At 37.5% G+C, this 19974-nt stretch overlaps 1 protein-coding gene across 3 annotated transcripts in view; it reads right to left on the bottom strand.

Moving 5' to 3' along the window:
• Positions 1 to 2760: 2760 nt before the first annotated feature.
• The window catches only part of ARID4B (AT-rich interaction domain 4B), a 127263-nt gene continuing 110049 nt past the window's right edge, over positions 2761 to 19974 (bottom strand). For all 3 annotated transcript variants that reach the window (XM_061182287.1, XM_061182277.1, XM_061182294.1), the window contains exons 20-24: positions 13761 to 14972; positions 10624 to 10737; positions 8211 to 8426; positions 7016 to 7162; positions 2761 to 4303 (exon numbers count right to left, since the gene is read on the bottom strand). In XM_061182287.1, coding sequence (XP_061038270.1) covers positions 4176 to 4303; positions 7016 to 7162; positions 8211 to 8426; positions 10624 to 10737; positions 13761 to 14972 — 1817 coding nt within the window. In that variant the 3' untranslated portion in view covers positions 2761 to 4175. The remainder of the gene's footprint in view (positions 4304 to 7015; positions 7163 to 8210; positions 8427 to 10623; positions 10738 to 13760; positions 14973 to 19974) is intronic.

Here is a 19974-nt window from a genome sequence, read left to right as displayed (position 1 = left end):
TCGCCCCGCTCTTTACCCCTCATTTTCACCTGCAAAATTGTACCCATCCTTCAAGGCCCAGCTCACTTAGGAAAATTTCCCAGCTATTTACAGTAGAGATATAACAGTCTCTCTAGATGTAAATGGTTGTCTTATTCAGCCTGTGCTCTGTATCCCCATTCACCGTACCTAGTGAATATGTGGTAAATTGACTTTTAAGCAATAAAAAATATTAGATTATCATTAGATAAATCACTGAATCAGTAGTTTTGGTGGTAAAATCAAACTTGACTTTGAATCTATGGGAACAGATTTGCTAATTTTGGAGAGCTGCTTAATAGAAGTCACTGGGAATATATGTGATTTTTTACAGTCCACATCAGATAATGTGATGGAAAAACAATATTCAACTGCTTGGCACTGGTTTTGAGTCCCTTATTTTGGCTTGTGTATCACACAAAGATGAGAAAAACTCAACTGTCCATGTTTGCAACTCTAGCATCTCCATCTATCCTATACCATCCAATGAAGACATTCTACTCATTTTTCTTTCAGCATGTCTTCCAATCAGATTCCTTCCTCACTCTCCCTACCATTATTCCAAGAATCACTTCCTCTCTGGAACACCGCAATGTCATTGAATCTGGCCTTTCTCCACTCTAGCCTATGCATTCCATTTCCGGATGAATCTCAGTTAAATGCTAAGGTTTGCCATCTCCTCTATGTCACCATCACATCAGTCATCACATTCCTTGCGTGCTCATACACTGCCCTCTTTAAACTCTAATGCATGTGTTTTCCCTGCCCATACAATTTAGTGCTTAATTTTATGATCTCTTATATATCTATTACTTCCACAACTAAACCATGAAACTATTCCTCCGTGGGATTTACATCTTACACATACAAAACCCATCATATGACATTAGACAAAAATCCCTAAATAGCAGGTTAAAATTAAAACGAAAGGTGAAGAAATGGACTCACAAAGAATGAAAGGCAGCACACACTTCTAGAGGAAAAGGTGATAAGTATGAAAGAGACTGTGGTTGGAGATAGTTTAAAAATGATTCCCACTGTTCTTAAGAACTGCTTTCCAACCATTTAGAGATCACTAACCCCTTTGAAGAGTTTCTTAAACTTATAGGGGCTCTTTTCATTTAAAAAAATACAAATACATTTTGTAAAAAATGTTAGGGGTTTCTGGAATCTGGTCCACCGTCCCCAACCTTCCCAGGTTATTAAAATTAACAAGACCTCACCCTCAGGTTATTTCAGTAGGAATTAAAAAAAGGCTTTGGAGAACACTGTAAAAAAACGTACCATCTTAATTTTATCAGAGATTGTAAACTAGTTTGATAAAATGTAGTTTAGGGGACCAGGGAAAGACTTAAGTCAAATTCTAGTAATGCCATGAAATTCTCAAACTCTCCAGAGAAGCTGGGAGGAAGGGAGAAATAGGCAGAAAAGCCCAAGGGTATAAACCTCAACTCCAACAAAGTTTGGAATCACTCTCCTTTAGAGCACTGTTTCTGTAACCCAACAAGTAGGTGATATTGGGAATTCCTTGAAAAACAGGGTTTCATGATCAGGTAAGTCTAAAAGCAGTAAGTTAAATGAAAAACCTTCCTTAAAAAAACTTCTTGAAGTTTTTAACATGCGAACACTGAAACTCTAAGAAGGGGATGTGCTATATATAGCATTTCCAAAATATGTTTGGTAATAAATTCCCAGAGCATTTCCAGGGACCAGTATTCTAGGACCTCATTTTGAGAAGCACTGTTCTATAGATTTTAAAACTCATCCCTTAAACGTTAAACTGATTTCTGTGAAAATAAAGGGTCATCAAAAAGGTGCATCAGAAATACACATTTGGGCTTTTTTAAGCCTTAAAAAGTTTCCTTTTTGTTTTAAAGAAAAAATTTTCTCTTGGTGGGAAGTTCATTAAACGGGGCAGAAAACCTAATTATTGATTTTAAAGGTTTGGAGTGATACAGTGGTTGGTTCTCAACCCAGATGAGTATTAAGATCACTGGCCACCTTTAAAAAAAGACCAGCATCCAGGTACCATCCCAGACCAATTAAATATGACTGAGGGTGGGGCTGGAGTATTGACTACTGTTTTAACAATACCCAGATGATTCCAAAGTGCAGTGGGGTAGAGTGCACTGAAAGTGTAAGAGAGCCACAAAGGTCCAATTACATTAAAAGACCAAAAAAAGAAAAAAGAAAAGAAAAGAAATAAAAGGGGGGAAAAAAAAGCCGCTAGTAATGGTTTCAAGCATTAAAAAAATCTTGGTTTTCTTCTTTAGACAAACCTCCAAGTCAGAAGTATTCATCTTCAGACTCAAGCTAAATTGTGTATGCAAAGATATAAGAATGCCTAACAAATCCTGTACATAAATCTGGCTAATGGACTTTTAATTCCTATAGGCAGAATATTCCCTTTTTTGGATGTCAATTTTACCCTTTCTGATAATACATGCTGGAGATATGTGTTTCGGTCAGGCATCAGAGACAGAAATGAACTAAAATTACTTAATCTTTTAGAAACAAAATCAAGGATTCACAAACTATGGCATTTTATTTCAGAGCCTTTGCTTACATTTGTACAATATATTACATAATTCTTCATTGTTTGCAGATCCTAATATATACTTTATAGCTTTTATTCTATAAGCTTTTCTTCAATGTTTTGCTGTCAACAAATCTTTACAGTCCTGTACAAATCTGAATAACTTGAAACCATTTTCAACAAAATTAGTTACTGTAAGCACACACTGCAAGACTGAAAATGCTTTTCTTAGAAAAGTTGAATGTAAAGGATTCTGACACGTTAGCATCTACAACAAAACGCTTCGAAATTCTCACGTCGTATTGCCAGAAAACAAATAAAACATGCCAGCCCCGTCCAAAAAAAGTACACAGAACTACAATTAAAACAGTAAAACAGTCTGTACAGTAAAGTACTGTGTATTAACAGTGCCAGGTATTAAATAGCTTGAATGAACACATCCGCAATATACAAATGTTCTTACAAAGGTGTAGAATTAAATACAAGTGCCAAACAGAACAGAGATTGGAACCATACAACATAAAGTCAATACAAGTGAAAACAATTTTGCGTTCATTTTGGATTTTATACAAGGCATTTAATTTTTATAGGCCTACCACCCCGATTAGCTATTTATACTTAAAATAACAGCCATCCTTTTGAGACAGTTCATAGCAACAGCCTTGAACCATACCGATAAAGTTTACTTGTTCCTGAAGTCCTCTTGTTGTAGCTCATAATAAAATAAGCAATACAAATGAATTATCTGTATTTAAGGAAAAAGAAACATTTACAAGAAAACACAAAAATATAACTGTTATAATTCATTATGAATAAATATACACTTTGAACTGGCTAAGTACAATCTTTACACATTGTTTAAGATTTAATACAGTTTATTAGCCATTTTCTTTTTTCACACAATGTATTATATCAAAATTAAAAAAAAATACTGATTTATAGAAAAATGGCAAAGTACAGTAGTTCCATTCCAATTTGAAGGGGCGTGAAAAGCCACTGCAAGACCTTTTAGCCTAATTCAAACCTGTAAACATGTTCAGTCTTTTTTAAAGAGAATCTTTAATATTTGGTTATCAGGATTGATGTCTAATATCCTGTTAACTGCAGGTTCTGAATTTATTACATGTGCTTGAGTTATACAATTAAAGCCACCCTAAGGTGACTTGCTTTAAAAAACAATTAGCTTGTACAAATGAAAATAGGTTCATATTTTTTCATAAATAAATGGAAAAATATCAAATGTTCCAGCTTTAACAAAATACAAGGGAATACATATACAGTAAGTTATCTTAACATGTTGTGGCCGCCCAATGACTACGCTTACTGTATTGTCTCTACAGGCAGTGAAAAGCCTCCATTTGCCACAGTGGAAGGCCTTCAAGTTACCAGACACACAATTCCCAGACAAGTTGGAAACAATTATTGCTTGAGGAAAAGCAGTTCATTGTACTTTTTCTTCATAAAAAAAGTGCACTTAAGTGCCAAGTCAGCTTGTCAAGAAACAATTTTTAAATATAAAATAGTGCTTGTCTGATTTTTTTTTTTGTGCCACTGTGCAGTATAAAAAAAGACGTGGCTCTCAACAGCCATTAAGTGCAAAGTGCTTTAGCAGGTCCTGCTGTCACCTGCACTCAACGGACATTCCATTCTGTGACGTGCTGGACATTGACGGTTCAGCTAATGTTAACATAACAGCAGCCGTTATGGAGCTGGACGAAGGTGAAGACGATGACGAGGATGTAGCAGCGCCTAAGGCGAAGGGAAACCAACAGCTTAATAACACGCATATACAACAGCAGAAGGAAGTAAAGCACTCGTCCTCTAAACTAAAATTCTGCTGTGTTCTCCAAAATCATTTAGCTTACTACGAGAGCAGTCACTTCTTACAAGACCATAATGTAAAGAAAGGAAAACCTAGTGCATCTCAAGTAACGAGGCACTGCCAAATCACAGGAGAAGCAACGACAAAGGACAGGCCAGGGAACGCTCTTGCGTGAATCAAAGAGGAGAATGATCGGTGCTCTCAGTCTACAGAGACATGGAAATAAGACAGAAGACAGACTTCCGTAATAATGAAACAAATGTCAAAAAGATCTTTGAATTCAACAGGAAAAATCTGTAATCCATCCCACATCTTCTTCCCCCTCCCAATTCCCGTATGTTTCTGCTTCTGGAGTTCCTTATGAAATTAAATGGTGATGAGAAGGGAAAGCTAATTGCTTCTTAAAGTTGGGAAAAATAACTGCTACCACACATCACATCATAACTACTGCATTTTCCTCCACTTGGTTTATAAAGCAAATGACACATCAGTTATTTTCCTCAAAGAAATTCTCTCATTGTTATAAATCAGTGTTTGAAAACTTATTTTTTAAGGAATACATGCACAAAGTAAACGAAATCATTCAGTGCTGGGATATAAGGTGGAAGAGCTAATCTCCCTCTCATCCAAGACCCTCCTAACCCTCCAAATTCCCCTCCCCACTGTTACCAGCTGCTTCACAATCTTTAAAACTCCACAACAGGGACTGGCAAATTATTGCCCCACGGCCAAATCTGGCCTGCCTGTTTTTGTTAAGAAAATTTTATTGGAACACAGCTATGCCCGTTTCTTTACATCTTGCCTATGGCAGATTTCATAAGGTCAAGTAGTTCTAAAGAGACTATAAGGCCCACAAAGCCCAAAATATTTACTATCTGTCTCTACAGAAAATGTTTGCAACCGCGGCTCTAGAGGAATTTTTTCCGTAGAATCTAGAGATATGATATGCGCATTTAAAAAGAAAACACTAGTAACTTCGCTTTTAAAAACACAAGTGGAAGCACAGTATAGAGTCTGACTCTTGGTTTTTACACTTAACAATCTGAGGAGATGTTTCCTTATCAGTACATATATAGATTTACCTCTTTTTCTTTTCAAAGCTGAATAGTGTTCCACTATATTTATGAATTGTAACTAATCTAATTCCTAGTCTTTTGCTGTTACCGACATCGAATGAATACTTTGAGCATTATAAATAAAAATTTAAACGTCTACTTATTTTTCACCAATGCCATATATTATTGGAGAATACAAGTTAATGATTTCTATCTGCTATTATAAATATTACCATAACAAACTTCTTTGCGACCACATATTCTTCCTTGGGACCTATTCTCAGAACTGAAAGTAGCTAGTTCTCCAAACACACAGTCAAAGAGTTTCCCAAGATAACTGTGCCTGTGATACAGGCTACTTCATTGTATTATGCTTTGCTTTATTGCCCTTCAAAGATACTGTGTTTTTTACAAATTGAAGGTTTGTGGCAACCCTGCATCCAGAAGTCTACTGCAGCATTTTTTCCAACAGTATTTGCTCACTTTGTGTCTCTGTGTCACATTTTGGTAATTCTCACAGTATTTCAAACTTTTTCATTATTATTATGTTATATTCGTTATGGTGATCTGTGAGCACAGATCTTTGATGTTACTATCGTAATTGCTTTGGGATGCCATGAACCATGCCCATATAAGACAGTGAACTTATCTGACTGTTGAAATGACAACAAAGGATTCAGAATATTACATAAACTTAGTTAACGGAGCAGCAGCAGGGTTTGAGAGCACTGACTCAAATCTGGAAAGAAGTTCCACTGAGGGTAAAATGCTTTCAAACAGCATTGCAGAGAAATTGCTTATGGAAGGAAGAGTCACTTGATGCAGCAAACTTCCTTGTTGTCTTATTTTAAGAAACTGCCACGGCCACCCCAGGCTTCAGCAACCACCACCCGGATCCGTCAGCAGCATCAACATCGAGGCAGGACCCTCCACCAGCAAAAAGATCACAATGACGGCTCAGATCATGGTTAGCATTTTTAACAATAAAGTATTTTTAACTGAGGTACGTACATCGTTTCTTTTTTTCGACATGATGCTGTTGCACACTTAACAGACTACAGTATAGTGTAAACATAACTTTCATATGCACTGGGAAACCAAAATATTCATGTGACTCATTTTATTGTGATATTTGCTTTACTGTGGTAGTCTGGAAAAGAACCCACAGCATCTCCGAGGTAGACCTGAGCTTTGTTTCGGCAGCCCCGGAAAACTAAGACAACGCCCTTCCCTCAGATTTTAACCTCCCTCACTTCCTCTGGTCATTTGGGTCTCAAAGAAAATGTCCCAGCCATTGGTAATCTAATGCAACCCACCCAATCACTGCCTTAACATTGCTCTAGTCTCTTCACAGTCTGAAATATTATTAGTTTTGGCGGAAAAGCAGACTGTAAGCTCCGTGAAAGTGAATATTATGGTTTGAGATAACTGTTTCTTTAGATAAATTTTCCCACTTTATAGATGAGGAAAATAAGCTAGAGGGATTAAAGAGCTTGCCTGAAGATACACAAACAACTCACGTGAGCCCAACTGCACAGTCGCAAACTGCTTTATGTTTAAGTAAAGTAAGGTAAAAACACTTACTTTCTCTCTCTTTCTTCTTTAAACGCTTTCTCCTCCGATCAATGGAAGCTACTTCAGATTTTAATGACAGATAATGTTTTCTGATTTCTTGCAGTTTTTCTTGAAGAATTGTGATACGCTCAGCACTTGTCATATTCTCCAGGTCCGCTGTAAATTTAAAACTTTCATTAATATGCATTTGTGAACACAATTTTAATATATAAGAGAGAACATATAGTGTGGCTGTAAAATGAGGAAGACAGATAAACTAAAAATAGGCTTGTAAACATTTGTTTGCCGAAGATTTTTTTTCCCTAGCCTAGAGCAATGCTCGGCACTAACACATGCACGGTAGTTTTTGAATGAATGAGTGTGTAGAATTAAAGATCTTATGACTTAAACGCAGAGGTTAAAAATTCCACATTTACCAAAAAAGAAAAATCCCGCATTCATGTACCGTATCACCACAGTACATTAATTTGCATTTTTTTGAATGTCAGGACTGTGGATAAATTTTTGTCTTTCGTCCGCTTTTTGTTCTTTTTTTAAAGTTTATCTCTTAATGCACGTCCCATCAACTTTTTTTGGCCGCGGCGCATGGTGCGTGGAACTTCCCCAGCCAGGGATGGAACCCACGCCCCCTGCAGGGGAAGCGCGGGGTCTCCACCACTGGACCGCCAGGGAAGTCCCTTCTTTTTGTTCTTTTTTAGATTCTTCTAATACTTTTAGGTTGGAGAAAAGCTTTCACACGCTCTAAAGCACTTTCAGTCCCCTAAGACTCTTTCCCTGCGTGAGAAACTGCGGTAGTCTCTTTTTCAGAAAACATCTTTCACGGCTATTTCTCATGGATACAGAAGGGTGAGGAGCAGGATAACGGAGCAGCGCGCGCCCATCACGCAGCTGCAGTGACCAGCGATTCGTGGCAGACGCTGCCTCACTTATCCTCCACCCACTCCCCACCTCAACACCAGGCTTTTACAGCAAACTGCTGACACAGCAGAAATACCTCATCAACGCTGACGTGTGCCTCAAATGCCTTACAAGTTATCTTTCAGCAATTTTCTGTTCAAATCAAGATCCAAATAAGCTACACTGCAGTGAATGGTTATTATGTCTCTCAGTCTGGTTACAGCCACTCTTCCAGAATTACTGGCATCAAGAATTACTAGGATGCAGTTTCTGCCGCTTAACTGCTGATTTAATGTATGTCACTTACACATCTGAAAACTCCATTTGTAAACTTTGGGTAATCGATTACTAGGTTCCTTGAGGTCAGGATCCTTATCACCATTCTTTCCACATTTTCCTGGAGACTGCGTCCTGGCAGGAGATTTGGTACCATGAGCCTTCATTCCACTGGAAACAGATTTGACGGGCTGAGCCTTAGTTACACTTTCACCAGCAGAAAGCTCTTCACTATCACTACTATTCGCTGAAAACAAAAAAAAAAGAAAAAGAAAAAGAAAAGCATTAGTAAATAGAAAAGTAACAAAGAATCTGTCACAGATTTTAGTGGACAATTTAAAGTTAACCATTTGAATTTATTACTACAGTAAACAACTTGCTTTACAGACCCTGCCTAAAAACCTGGAAAACTATTAAGTACAAACACAGCAGTATCTCAGTTAAGGAAAACAAAACCAAAAACTCTTCTTACCTGAATTGCCAATAACATATTTTTAAAAAACACTCAAACTAATCTTTCATTATACCTGGTAGACTATCAAATATACAGTAATTATTTAAATGGCTTTTAACTCTATTATGTTAATATATATAAAGCAGAATACAGCATCTTTTAAAATGACTCATAATGGAAACCTCTTAACTTTCATATTTTAAACTGTGTACAGATTGTGTACATGTCACACTTTCCTACTCCTTTGGCCACAAACAGTGATGCACAATCATCATATTTAATAAAGAATTCTTTGGGAATAAACTCTGAACTTTGATACATACAATGATTCCTTAAGAAACTCCTACATCATAGCTTGTTGACTAAAATAAACCATCAGTTTTACCCTGGTAAATATATTCAGTAATTTATAAAAAAATTCAGACGTCTATGTAATAATTATGTTACATCTGCCATTGCTGATTAAAGCCTCAGGACTAGAATGGAAATGCTTAACACCTTGACATGTGAACAGGTTATGGGACTGGTATTTCCATAAATTACCTCTTTCTGAATACAAAGCATTATTGTAGATTCTATGAGAGTTAATTCACTTTACTAAATTATTCTCAGAGAACTGTTTCCTCATTCTGATTTAACAAGATGTAAGCCCAATAATTAAAATGGGAGAATATGCGGTCAACTGCTATGAATGTTAATTGACTTACTGAAGATGAGCCCTCTTAAGAGAATGTCATTTAAAAGTCTTGAAGATAAAAACATCAGAGTGTAATAAAAAGCACTCTGAATATCCTGTCAGTTACTCCAAATAAGTGATCAATTTGGCATCAAATTTATCGATTTTCATTTCCTGATTCTTCATTTAACAACCAAAAAAAAAAGTATAGTTAAGCTCTAGAAGCCTGAGAAGTGTTCCAGATAGGAAAGACACACAGCAACTCCTCCCACTGTGGTGTTTTGGGAATAAAGAACCTCCACCACTCTTTTATACGTACGTTTAAAGAATCCCTTCCCAGTCCTCCCACTGCTGCTCTGGAACCCCTGGCAACTCCTAGCTAAGCCACCCAAGGCTTGGGCCCACTCTGATGCAGTGGTCTGCCTCAGCTTGGCTTTCATGGCCTTGCTGAACACAGCCGCCCGGGGCCCCAAAGGATGCCATATTCACCGCCTGGAAGTCATATGGGCTCAGCAGAACCTCGGGGAACTGGCCGCATAACCCTTTTCTGCACTGAAGTGCAGCCAAGCCGGCCGATAGCAAAGGTCAGGCAGTGGAGGTGGCAGGAGTCTCCTGGAAGAGCAGCAGGAGGTCAGTGTGGGACACCTGAAAAGAAATTCTTTACATATTTTCTGCTTCTTACTTTGTCTACAAAAGAGAGATAAAATGTGCAGCTCTCAGGAGAAATACAGTATATATATTCCTGTAGGCTGATAAACAGAATCATTGCTAAAGTCATGAGTTACAACATATTTAACCAGAGTAGTCTTACAGCTGCTCTTAGATACATAGTTTAGGATACCGAAGATAAAGGTAGTGCACGGGAGTTACTGGATTTACAGCTCTAAAGCTATCTTGATTGTTCTCTTCCAGGCTGATTTTGCCTGGAAGAACTACAAAGCAATCAATTTCCTTGTAATAAAAATAATATATAATTCAAGCATTTCATAGTATGTAATATATACAATGGCAAAAGAACTGTTGAACATAAAACTAACGAAGATGCTGATGTTTATATTATATTGGCTACTATTTTTTAAAAGATTACCTGATTATTCATCAGCAATCAGTACCACTGCTGAATAATAAACTGCTCAATCCTAGAATTTACCTAGGATCAAAAGACTTCTGTGTGATTTGGGGGGGTGGCGGGGGTGGTTAGAGACGAAATCAAAATATTAACTGTCCCGTATCCTGAATACTCTTTTCTTAATGGGGAAAAAACATATCCACCATTATCTTTATATTTAAAAAATTTAGAGATTTCACACTTACTGCCTTTGCCCTTCTTTTTGTTGTTTACCACTGTTGCTTTATGGCTTCGTTTCTGCTTTTTTGATGAACTTCCTCCTCCCTGAGCTTCTTTCACTCTTTTCTGACCTGTACAGGCTTTGATGGGAAAGAAATTATTAAGTAACACAAAATAAAATCAAGCTTGCCCCAGGTATAAATTAATTCCACATTCTAGAAGAATAGACCAATTCTGAGACTATACATGTTCTTTATGAGATTTATAATTTGTCATAGAAATTACTACAATTTTTAAAATAAATCGTCATTAATGAGCTGAATTATTACCCATAATTAGAGTTTTTTAAAAAGCAAACAAAGTATGCACATCCTTCTTAGAAAAATCAGATATAAACTGAATACAGTTCTCAATATAGTACTGGGAGTTTATGAGTCTAGTAATTCAAAAAAAGGTATATGCTGAAAACAAAAGCTGAAATTTGTTAAAATTCAATAAAACCAAAATATTAAGATTTAATTACAGGTTAAAATAGTAATTATATGTATTATAATGATATTAATGAAAATTTTAATGATATAATATTAATGGAATACATTTTAGTAGTAATTCACACTTACTTATAATAACAAATTTATTATAAAGACAATTTATTATAAATTTACAACAACAATAACTTAGCTCCCAGGGCAATGGTTAACACGTATACCATTTACAAATCTAGCATAGTAGTTCTAAGAAACGTTCCATCTTCTTGGCAGGAAGTTATTCCAAAATATTATAAATGTCTCCCGTTCTTCAAGGACAAGCCCAAGTCCTACCTTCCCCGATGCCCAGCCTTCAATGATCAATCACTACTCCAAACTATAGTTTCTCAGCTACTAATCTGATCCTCAGCATCTGCTGTGATTCTATATCTTCCTAATTATATGCATTGTTTCTCAGACTATACAGTAATCTTTTTCCTGAGATTAATAAAGTCTTATCTCTATTCCATTCCAAAGTCAGATACTATAATGACACAATATAATTAATACCACGATAAAATTATGCCATGTTTGTTTTTAAAAAAAAATGTTTCTTAGTCCTGTTACAATGGTAAAATCAACCATGAATATACAAGACATGGCTTCGTTGGTAAAAAAAAATGGAACAGGCTATTAAATGTTTTGTTTGCAACTTCTCAGCTTTCTTTTTTTTTTATGGGTTACATCTAATAGATAACTTTTCCTAATGCTCTTTTAATATAACAAAGTGAAACATAAAGAAAGTGATTTAGATATTATCTATATTAAAGTACAGAATCTTAAAAACAATTGCCAGATTTCTCTCCAAGAGTTTAATTCTGAAACTTTCAGCTACAAGAAATAAAAAGCTTACTGTAGGCTAAACTGGAAGGCAATCTTAAATCTAAATTGTAAAACTTACGTTTTTACTTTTTTTTTTTTAATGGCCGGGCCGGGAGGCATGCAGGATCTTAATTCCCTGACCAGGGATCGAACCCATGCTCCTGCAGTGGAAGCACGGAGGCTTAACCACTGGACCGCCAGGGAAGTCCCTTACATTTTTACTTTTAAAATCAAGTGAATTCTGGGACTTCCCTGGCGGTCCAGTGGTTAAGAATCCGCCTTCCAATGCAGGGGACGCGGGTTCAATCCCTGGTAAGGGAACTAAGATCCCACGTGCCGCAGGGCAACTAAGCCGGTGCACCACAGCTACAGAGCCCATGCACCCTGGAGCCCACGTGCCACAACTAGAGAGCCCATGAGTTGCAACCAATGAGCCTGAGCACTCTGGAGCCCGCCTGCCACAAGTAGAGAGAAGCCTGCGTGTCACAACTACTGAAGCCCGCACACCTGGAGACTGTGCTCAGTAACAAGAGAAGCCACCACAATGAGAAGCCCGCGCACCGCAACGAAGAGTAGCCCCCGCTCACCGCAACTAGAGAAAGCCCGTGCGCAGCAACGAAGAAGACCCAACGCAGCCAAAAATAAATAAATAAATTTATAAGAAAAAAAAAAGTTTATCATATTATAGTTGAAAGCCTCTCTAATCATCTGTGATAAATGCTTCTTTCATTTTGAGAATTACTCTATTTATGCCTGGATAATTCAGTTCCATGAGATAGTACGGCACACAAACATAATCACAGTAGCTGTGTGTGTGAATGTACAAAAAACAAAAAAAAATTATTGCAACTATATTTTTTACTTAATTTTTTTTAATGTTTTAAGTCAAGATTTGTGTGATAATGTTATGTCAATTATATCTCAAGGAAACTAGAAAAAGGAAAAAAAAAGGTTTGTGTGAGAAAACTTGGAACTAACTAATTTGGTCTGGATCATATCTCTTTTTTAAGTTTAGCTAAAAACCTGAAGTTAGCATAATAAAATCTGGTATGTTATATAAAATACATACCCTAGTGCTGTATCTTTATACTGGAAAAGTGTGTTTCAAAGCCAAGTGTCAGCCTAGAGCATATTAATTTAAAGGCACCTGAGTGAAGTGGTTCATAAGTAAAATGATGACAGAAGTACAGCTACGGCACCATCAAAAAGGCACTAATACTTTCGGGAAGTACTAATTTCAACTTCACGGAAAAATCAAGAGTATTACTATAGGTTATTAACAGAGACACTGGTCCTTCAATTTGGAAGCTCTGCATCTAAGAAAGCATCAAATTCCTTTACAAAGGCTTGAAAATCAGTTTGACACGGTTGTCTGAGGAAAGCAGTGCCTGCAGAGCTGGCTGCTCCAACCCCCCACACGCAGTGTTTGGTTAAGGGTGGAGGGGTCTGTCAGTAAATCAAAATGTTTGTGAGAAACTGCACACGGCAAGTGCAAAAACAATGTTACACAAGTATACTTAAGCCGCTCACGCCATACAGTCACTCAGTGCATCGTGAGTTCTCAGGTAGGTCTGGATGTGGGCCCGGGTGCAGTTTCTAGCACGTGTCTGGTCCGCTGTGAAACGGCACGGGCGGCTGGAGCAGAGGACACTCAAGTCTTCCCAAGCTTTTAAACACGCTCCACTCTTCCTCACCACAAATTACCTCCCAAATTTCCGTTCCTGCCACGTTCACACAAGTACTCCGTGTGAACACCTCACCCTCGTAACGAGAGATGCTATAAACCCGTAAGGCAGCGGAGCCCTGCGCCTCACCTTTCTCGGGATGCTCCGCGTCGGGCTGATTACTGCTGCTGGAGCTCACGCTGGCGTCGAAGCCTGCGGGCGAGCCGTTCCCTTCCGACTGGAGGTCCTGGAGCTCCCCGGCCACGCTGTCCACTTCGATCGTGCTATCAGTCTCACTCTTGATACTGCGGACTTCTTCTTGGTTTGGGGCCAGCGGCTCCGACACGGTTACAGAAGACGGCTGCCGACTGGCCTCCGTCACGGTGACTGAGGAAGGCGACTCGGGTGTCGTGGGAGGGGTATTGAGCACTGAGTTACTGCCACTACTGGGAAATTCCGATTTTTTGTCACTGACCTCCGCCGGCTTTTCCTCGGCGGGCTTGCCGTCGGCACCGGGCGGCGGCGGGGCGGCCAGCTCCGCACCGGGGGAGCAGCTCTCCTCCTCGGCCACGGTCTGCAGGGACCCCTCCACCGGCCCCTCCTCCGGGGCAGGATGCGGCGGGGAGGCCGCAGCCTCGGTGTCGGAGTCGGAGAAGAGCTCCTTCAGCGTTTTCTTAGGCCACTGTCCCTGAATACTTGACCAGACATCTTTTCGATCTTTAGCTCTGCTGTTCTGAAGTCTTTCATCAGAGTTATTTAAAAGTTTTATCCTTTTTTCGGCAACTTCTGAAAATCCTGAATAGAAACCAGTTGTCCGCAGAGACTTTCTTTTCTCCTCCAAACCGTTGTATTTCTTAGTTGGTGTCGTCTTTGCTTTTGATTTTTCCTCTTCATCTTCATCTGAAGTGCTGCTGCTACTGTTTTCCATGCAGAGGGAGTCTTTGTTCTTGGCCTTCTCTTCCTTTTTGCCAGGTGACCCGGTTTTTAAACACTCCTCGGTATTGCAATACCTCCTCTTACCACGTTTTACCGGTGGCTTTGAAGATTTATCTGCGGTGTCCTTCTTGACATCCTTCCTCTTTTTTGTGACTTCATCTTCTTCCTCATAATCAGTATCTTCGGATAATCCTTCTGTATCTTTTCTTAATCTTTCTGGAGATTTCGACATGGATTTGGCTATTACCAAATCTGCATGGACTTTTTCTTCTAGCAAAGATGAATTGTTCTGTTCCTCTTTTGAAATAAGATCATTTCTGGTGGGGGTCAAATGATCAACCTTAGATTCTTCTTTGCCGTTGTTATCTAAGTCTTGAACGCCTGTCTCATCCTCTTGCTCACTGTCTTCAGCAGAACTTTCAGAAGCTAGAAAAGAAGAAGACAATGAGTGTGATCAGAACACCAGCAATGTCTTCTCTGTGCCAGCTAATATAAACATGGATTAGCTCCTACGTTTATAACTACCCCAGGTTGCTAGGTTTTATCCTCGTTTTACAAGTGAGGAAACTGAGCTTCAGAAAGTGAAGACATTCACCCAATGATGGAAATGTTCCGTATCATGACTATACTGGTAGTGACACTACTGAATACTTCTGCCAAAACTCATCAAATTGTAAACATAAAAGTCATGACTCTTATTGTTTGTAAATTATACCTCAATAAAGCTGATTATAAAAAAGGAAGAATTTTCTACAAATTTATGAGCACAAAATAGGGGAGTTAGGATGTAGTCCCAGGTTGTTCTAACTCCAAAGTCTATATTCTTATAAAAGCGTAACCTTCATTTTTAATGTAGCAATGATCATTCAAAGATTTTGTGAACAATGTATTTCCATGGTAGATGCTTCAAAGAACAACACAATTAAGTAACTTAGACTTTATATAAACGTATCTACAGAATTTATTTCTTAAATGTTCATTTTAGTAAATAAATTCAATTAACCATTAAAAAATAATAGCTTTTATTACGATTTTAACATACCATTTATTGAGAAACTGTTACATGTCAGGTACCTTGAAATGCTCTGCACAGATCATCTCATTCAATCTCGCCATAACCCTATGAGCGTGTTATTAGCCCCATTTTATAGTTTCGGAGACTAGGATTTAGAGAGGCTAAGTAAACCACCCCAAAGAGCTAAAATAAGTCAAGATCAAATCTAAATCTAAGTCGTCTGACTCCAGAATTTAGAATCTTTTAACTATGCTACACTCTACTGAGAAGTCCATGTATATTCTTTAGCTAAATTTGCTAAAAGTAAAAAATAATTGATACAGTTAAGATGGTTAAAAACATTTAATCTTTTCAATGTGTTCCTAAATAACTGAACTTTTAAAATTATTCAAGCAATACACATACACGGTTAAAACAAATTTAGACTCATAATAAAACACCAAAAGCTCTTTTCTTCCCTCCCCAGCCTCCAAAATGTTGTAACTATTTCCTCTGACAGTTACTATCATTATCTCTTAATAATATACCATTCGTTGATACGTATAAGCAGTGAGGATTTTCTCTCTTATTAATACCTCTACTCCGTTCTGCCACACTTTCTATACAAGTGGTGTTGGGAACTTGGACAGCCGCAAGTGAATCAATGAAGTTAGAACACACCCTCACTCCATACACAAAAATAAACTCAAAACGGCTTAAAGACTTAAGTATAAGACATGACACCATAAAACTCCTAGAAGAGAACATAGGCAAAACATTCTCTGACATAAATTGTACCAGTGTTTTCTTAGGTTCATCTCCCAAGGCAACAGAAATAAAAGCAAAAATAAACAAATGGACCTAAGCAAACTTACAAGCTTTTGCACAGCAAAGGAAACCACAAACAAAACGAAAAGACAACCTATGGACTGGGAGAAAGTATCTGCAAATGATGCAACGGATGAGGGCTTAATTTCCAAAATATACAAATAGCTCATACAACTCAATAATAAAAAAAACAAACAACCCTACTGAAAAATGGGCAGAAGACCTAAACAGACATTTCTCCAAAAAAGACATACAGATGGCCAATAGGCACACGAAGAGATGCTCAACATCCCTAATTATTAGAGAAATGCAAATCAAAACTACAATGTGGTACCACCTCACAGCAGTCAGAATGGCCATCATTAAAAAGTCTACAGGGCTTCCCTGGTGGCGCAGTGGTTGAGAGTCTGCCTGACAATGCAGGGGACACGGGTTTGAGCCCTGGTCTGGGAAGATCCCACATGCCGCAGAGCAACTAGGCCCGTGAGCCACAACTACTGAGCGTGCGCGTCTGGAGCTTGTGTTCCGCAACAAGAGAGGCCGCGACAGTGAGAGGCCCGCGCACCGCAATGAAGAGTGGCCCCCACTCGCCACAACTAGAGAAAGCCCTCAAACAGAAACCAAGACCCAACACCGCCAAAAATAAATAAATAAATAAATAAATAAATAAATAAAATTTTTTAAAAAAGAAGAAAAAAAAGAGTCTACAAATAACAAATGCTGGAGAGGGTGTGGAGAAAAGGGAACCCTCCTACACTGTTAGTGGGAATGTAACTTGGTCCAGCCACTGTGGAAAACAGTATGGAGGTTCCTTAAAAAGACTAAAAACAGAGTTGCCATATGATCCAGCAGTCCCACTCCTGAGAATACATCCAGAGAAAACTATAATTTGAAAAGATACATGCACCCCAATGTTCATAGCAGCACTATTTATAACAGCCAAGACATGGAAGCAACCTAAATGTCCACTGACAGATGACTGGATAAAGAAGATGTGGTACATATATACAATGGAATGCTACCCAGCCATAAAAAAAGAATGAAATAATGCCATTTGCAGCAACATGGAGAGACCTAGAGATTATCATACTAAGCAAAGTAAGTCAGAAAGAGAAAGACAGATATTGATACCATATGATATCACTTATATGTGGAATCTAAAATATTACACAAATAAATTTATTTATGAAACAGAAACAGATTTCACAGACATAGAAAATAAGCTTATGATTACCAAAGGGGAAAGGGGGTGGGGAGGGATAAGTTAGGAGTTTGGGATTAGCAGATACAAACTACTATATATAAAATAGACAACAAGGTCCTGTATAGCACAGGGAACTATATTCAAAATCCTGTAATAAACCATAATGGAAAAGAATATGTATATATATGTATAACTGAACCACTTTGTTGTACTCGGAAACTAACACAACATTGTAAATCAACTATACTTCAGTAAAAAAAAAAAAAAAAAAAAAGAATAAAATCAGAAACATAAGATATTGTACAAGAACAGAATTGTACAAAGCATGCAGAAAACAGAGTTCTTGCAAATTAAAAACATTACAGCTGTCAATAAGCATTATAGCAGTAAATTAAACAGTAAAAGGATTAAAAGATAAAGTTGAGAAAATTTCTAAGAAATTAGAGGAAAAAGACAAAAGAATAAGTGATATGTCCCCACCAAAAGATAAGAATATTAGAGTATACTGCAGAAGGTTCAATAGCAATATAATGGCAGGTCGAGAGACAGAGAGAGAGAGAGAGAGAGAACAGTGAAATGCAGAGGAGGAAATCAACAAAATAATTCATGAAAACTATCTAGAACAGAAAGACACAAGTTTCTAGAATGAAACAACTTAGTACACACCACAGCGGATAAAAATACATCCACACAAGGTATAATCTCTGTGAAATTTTAGGACATTAGAAACAAAGATTCAAGATTCCAGAAAAAGGGAAAGGCAAAAACAAGCAATAAAACAAGTCACATACAAAGAATCAGAAACTAGAAGAGCTCTGGACTTCACAGAAATAACACTGTAAGCAAAAAAAAACAGTGGAACAATGTCAATAAAATAATTAAGGAAAAACGTCCAACCCCGCTAAACCATGAATAAAGATATTTTCAGATATGGACAGTCTCTAAAAATGTACCTTCCCTCTTAGTCACTTGTTCTTAAAATTTACTAGAGAATGTGCTCCACCACAATGAGTATACCGAAGAAGGTTAAAAAAAAAACATCAGATATCCAAAACAAAGAAATTCTAGGGACCACTTTGAAGAGAGAGCTCTAAAAAGTTCCCAGGAAGAGAACTGTGCATCAGATGTAGAAGGAAACCAGTCCAGACCACGCAGTGTATTTCCAAAGGAAGTCATATGGAGGGCTATCATCACCAAGATGCCTCCTGCCATCAACTAGATTCTTTGTATGTATTTTAGCTTGTTTCCACCATTTGGTGATGAAATTCCAGCTCTCCCCTCAATGTCTTGTGTGCCATTACCTGAATCGGATAATGACGGATAATGACGTCATTTTACCCGGCAGAAACATTTTGTTTTGACCTACACCTGAAAGCTAGGGGTATATTTGGGAAGCCTAGAATCAGAAAATACAGAGGACCTTCCTACTCCCACTGAACTTATTCCTTTTGGTCATCCTCTGAGACTACGTCAGATGTTCTTGTGGGGAGCCCCGATGTCTCCCAGAAAGGCCTCATTACCTTGCCCCACTGAATTCCCTTCCAGAGGCTTTTGTAGACTCACAAAGAAGCTTAATATGACCTAGAGAGTCTATTCAGATAACATTCTCAGGGAGCCTTCATCTAAGTGGAAATACTGCCTTTTTTACATAGCTAGGTTTACGCTCGCCACGGTTTTAAGAAAACTAAATAATATCCTCTTTAGGAATATATATAGTTTTAATATAATTCTAAAGAAAAGTAAAAGAATGATTAAGTCAGAATATTAATTACTTTTCAGGGAGACATAACTATTTTAAGTAAATACTACTTGTTCACCACTGTGGTAGACATACAATATTCGTATCATTATTCTTTAAATTATACATATATTTCCATATACTGTTCTGTATATCTGATATAGTAGAAAATTATGAAAAATGAACTTTAGAATATTTAGATATTTACAAATAATATAAATATCCATCTGAAATAAGAGACAAAAACAATTTCCATTATATTCAAAATCAATAAAAATCCAAACTCTCTTAAGTTATAAGAAATGTAAAGTTTGTTTTTTTTTTTAAGAAATGTAAAGTAGTTTTATGGCGATACATTCTTTTACTTCATTTGATAGATCAGATTCTCTCTTCCCTGCCAGTCAGATTTACAAAAATCTTCCCCTCGAGTACTCATCACTTTTACTATTTGTTAAACTTCATTCTGCCTTAAACATTAAGCAATCAGGACATCATAAAAGAGATCATAATAACTATAATCAAGATAAGCAAAGTTTGGTATTCTTTACAAAAAGTTCAGTATAATTTTATAGTCTGATATTGCATAATACAAACTATGTTTTTTACATGGCTACAGAAAGGATGGTACCTGAAAAAACACAGTAATAGTACTAGAGGTTGAATA

This window comes from Eubalaena glacialis, chromosome 1, assembly GCF_028564815.1.
Source record: "Eubalaena glacialis isolate mEubGla1 chromosome 1, mEubGla1.1.hap2.+ XY, whole genome shotgun sequence".
NCBI classification, from domain to species: domain Eukaryota; kingdom Metazoa; phylum Chordata; class Mammalia; order Artiodactyla; family Balaenidae; genus Eubalaena; species Eubalaena glacialis.
Note: the sequence above shows the minus strand (reverse complement) of the source record. Positions and strands in the feature narration are given on the sequence as shown.